Raw genomic sequence first — 3797 nt, forward strand, 5'->3', positions numbered from 1 at the left:
TTCAGTGTGATTTAGAGAAGGTGAGTGAGTGGGCAAATGAATGGCGGATACAGTATAAGTTGGAGAAATGCGAGGTTATCCACTTTGGTAGCATAAACGAGTAGGCAGACTATTAGCTGAATGGCCATAGATTAGGAGAGGGGAATGTGCAACGAGACCTGGGTATCCTCGTACGCCAGTCACTGAAGGTAAGCATGGAGCTACAGCAGGCGGTAAAGAAGGCAAACGGTATGCTAGCCTTCATTGCGAGCCGATTCGAGTACAGGAGCAGGGATATCTTGCTGTCATTATACAGGGCCTTGGCGAGGCCATACCTAGAATACCTGTGTGCAGTTTTAATCTCCTTATCTGAGGAAGGATGTTCTTGCTCTCGAGGGAGTGCAGCGAAGGTTCACCAGATTCCTGGGATGATGGGACTGACGTACGAGGATAGATTGAATCGGTTGGGATTGTATTCCTTGGAGTTCAGAAGAATGAGGGATCTAATAGAATCTAAAATATTGTAACAGGACTTGACAGGGTAGATGCAGGAAAGATTTTCCCAATGCGGGAGTGTACAGTACCAGAGGTCGCAGTCTGAGGATACGGGGTAGACCATTTAGACAGAGATGAGGAGAAATTTCTTCAACCAGAGAGTGGTGAGTCTGTGGGATTTGTTACCAGAGGAAATAGTTGAGGCCAATACGTTGTTTGTTTTCAAGAAGCAGGTGGATATAGCACTTAGGGCGAAGGGAATCAAAGGATATGGAGGGGAAAGCGGGATTGGGCTATTGAGTTGGATGATAAGCCATGATCATAATGAATGGCGGGGCAGGTGCAAAGGGCCAAATTATCTCTTCCTGCTCCTATTTTCTATGTAATCCCTTCCCACACTAAGAGCAGGTGAATGGCCTTTCCCCAGTGTGAATTCGCTGATGTCTCCACAGAGTGAGTAAAGCACAGAATCTCTGCCCACTCTAAGAGCAGATGAACGGTTTCTCCACAGTGTGAATTCGCTGGTGTTTCCGCAGGTGGGATAACTGAATGAATCGCATCCCGCACTGAGAGCAGGCGAATGGCCTCTCCCCAGTGTGAACTCGCTGGTGTATCTGCAGGTTGGATGACTGAATGAATCCCTTCCCACACTTAGAGCAGGTGAATGGCTTCTCCCCAGTGTGAACTCGCTGGTGTGTCTGCAGGCTGGATAAAGCACGGAATCTCTGCCCACACTGAGAGCAGGTTAATGGCTTCTCTCCAGTGTGAACTCGCTGATGTACCTGCAGGCTGGATAACTGTGTGAATCCTTTCCCACACTGAGAGCAGGCGAATGGCCTCTCCCCAGTGTGAACTCGCTGATGTACCTGCAGGCTGGATAACTGTGTGAATCCTTTCCCACATTGAGAGCAGGTGAATGGCTTCTCTCCAGTGTGAACTCGCTGGTGTACCTGCAGGCTGGATAACTGACTGAATCTCTTCCCACACTGAGAGCAGGTGAATGGCTTCTCTCCAGTGTGAACTCGCTGGTGTACCTGCAGGCTGGATAACTGAGTGAATCCCTTCCCACACTGAGAGCAGGTGAATGGCTTCTCTCCAGTGTGAACCCCCTGGTGTATGTGAAGGTTAGATAACTGAGTGAATCTCTTCCCACACTGAGAGCAGGTGAATGGCCTCTCCCCAGTGTGACTGCGTTGATGAATCTCCACCTCAGATGGGGCTCTGAATCCCTTCCCACAGTCCCCACATTTCCACGGTTTCTCCATGTTTTGGGTCTCCTCGTGTTTCTCCAGATTGGACAATCACTGGAAGCCTTGGCTACACACAGAATATGTGCACTGTCGCTCCTCACTGTGAATGGTGTGGTGTTTTTTCAATTTGTGCAACCCGCTGAAAATCTTTCCACAGTCAGTTCACTGGAAGTCTCTCAGTCGGGTGTGTGTAGTGTGGGTCTCGGTGCTTTTCCAGTCACACTGATGTTTCCACAGTCAGTTCACTGGAACTCTCTCACTCGGTTGTGTGTTGTGTGGGTCTCGGTGCTTTTCCAAGTCACGCTCACATTTAAAATCTTTTGAAGCCGACAGATCAGACAAATATTTCTCCTTCTCGTCGATGATATTCAGAGCCCGATGATATTCGGATTAGAAGGAATCGAGCGAGTTTGTCACATCGAGACGTGATGTTTGAGATTTCTGTCTATAATTCCTCCCCTTCCAATATCCTTTAAAAACAATTTTCAAAAGTCATCATTGTTAGTACAGGATAGAAATTCAGAACAGACAATTCTAGTTTCTATGGAACATTATTTAGTCTCTCGTTTTCCAAAAGCTGTAAATCTCCATCCCACACAATCTCCCTCCATTCTCACTCTGCTGTATCTAATATTCATCCTCCCATTTCTCCTGAAGGTGCTGATTCAGGCTGATTAACAGATCCAAGCTCAGCTCACTGCTTCCTGACCAGGACACAGAGATTAAAATAGGAGCAAGAGTAGGCCATTCGGCCCACCGAGTCTGCTCATCCATTCAATGAGATCCTTGGCCGATCTACCTCAGCGCCATTTTCCCACACGATCCCCATATCCCTTGATATCTTCAACATCTAGAAACCTATCAATATTTGTCTTGAGCATACTTGATGACTGAGACTCCACATTCCTCTGGGGTAGAGAATTCCAAAGCTTCACCACATCCTCAAGTGAAAAAATCCCTCCTCATCTCAGCTTTCTCTCTATTTTCCTGCCTGAACCCCATAACCCTTAAGTCCATTGTCAATAAAATATCTGTCTAACTTGTGCTTTAATATATTCAATGACACCCCCCTTGACTCCACTGCTCCCTGTGGAAGAGAAATCCAAAGACTAACCTTCAGAACATAATATTCTTTATTAGTGTCACAAGTAGGCTGACATTAAGTCTGCAATGAAGCAACTGTGAAAAGCCCCTATTCGCCGACACCTGTTCGGGGACACAGAGGGAGAATTCAAAATGTCCAATGTCATCTAACAGCACGTCTTTTGAGACTTGTGGGAGGAAACCGGAGCACCGGGAGGAAACCATGCAGACATGGGGAGAACGTGCAGACTCTGCACAGAGTGACCCAAGCCGGGGTCAAACCCAGGTCCCTGGTGCTGTAAAGCAACACTGTGTGACGGTCCACTACATCAGATATATCTCTTCCCAATATTAATTTACTGCCCCCTTAAACGTCAGCCATCTCCTGGGGAAACCAGCCCTTAAATTGGGAACATTAGGAAAGGGACCATCCTTTTAGCCAGACAAATAAATGAATCAAGCTGAGGGACACTGCAGTCTGATGCAATAACCCTCGGGCACTAGGACCTGGCCGGGTGAGACTACGTAGCCTCGCAGACGTCACCGCACCCGCGCATGCGCGCCGCTCCATTTGAATCAAGATGGCGGCTGTTGAATTATGCCTGATATCAGGAAAAGACCCGAAGCTGCAAACGCAGGACCTACAGGTACGTCTTCCTGGTTTAGGGCCTTCACTCGGTGTTTAGAAACTCTCTCACTTCAGAGTGGGCTCTATCGCTTCCTCCAGATTTCCGCATCCTTACCCGCTGCCCACGAGGCAAAGAAGCGTCTCTTTCCCAGGCGCCACCACACGCCGCGCATACTCCAACTACTCCCGGAAATGCGCCTGCGCACTGCTGTCCTGCGGTGTCGATCGGGGACATTCACCACCGCGGCGAATGCCGGGTAATGGAAGCGCCATTGATTATCCCAATTAGTGACTAGTGATTTCTGTTTGCTATGATGTGAAGATTGGGCGAGTGTGATAAAAATCATACATAAATCCAAGTA

The 3797-nt window shown here is 48.1% G+C and overlaps 1 protein-coding gene across 1 annotated transcript; it reads right to left on the reverse strand.

The window, feature by feature from the left end:
- Window positions 1-809: 809 nt before the first annotated feature.
- LOC119959653 (zinc finger protein 239-like) lies at window positions 810-3597 on the reverse strand. The gene is made up of 2 exons (XM_038787836.1): window positions 3551-3597; window positions 810-2194 (listed from the first exon to the last, which is right to left on the reverse strand). The coding sequence occupies exon 2, from the start codon at window positions 1737-1739 to the stop codon at window positions 957-959; it is 783 nt and encodes a 260-aa protein (XP_038643764.1). The 5' UTR covers window positions 1740-2194; window positions 3551-3597; the 3' UTR covers window positions 810-956.
- Between the last annotated feature and the right edge of the window lie 200 nt (window positions 3598-3797).

Source organism: Scyliorhinus canicula, unplaced genomic scaffold (genome assembly GCF_902713615.1).
Source record: "Scyliorhinus canicula unplaced genomic scaffold, sScyCan1.1, whole genome shotgun sequence".
Lineage (NCBI taxonomy): Eukaryota > Metazoa > Chordata > Chondrichthyes > Carcharhiniformes > Scyliorhinidae > Scyliorhinus > Scyliorhinus canicula.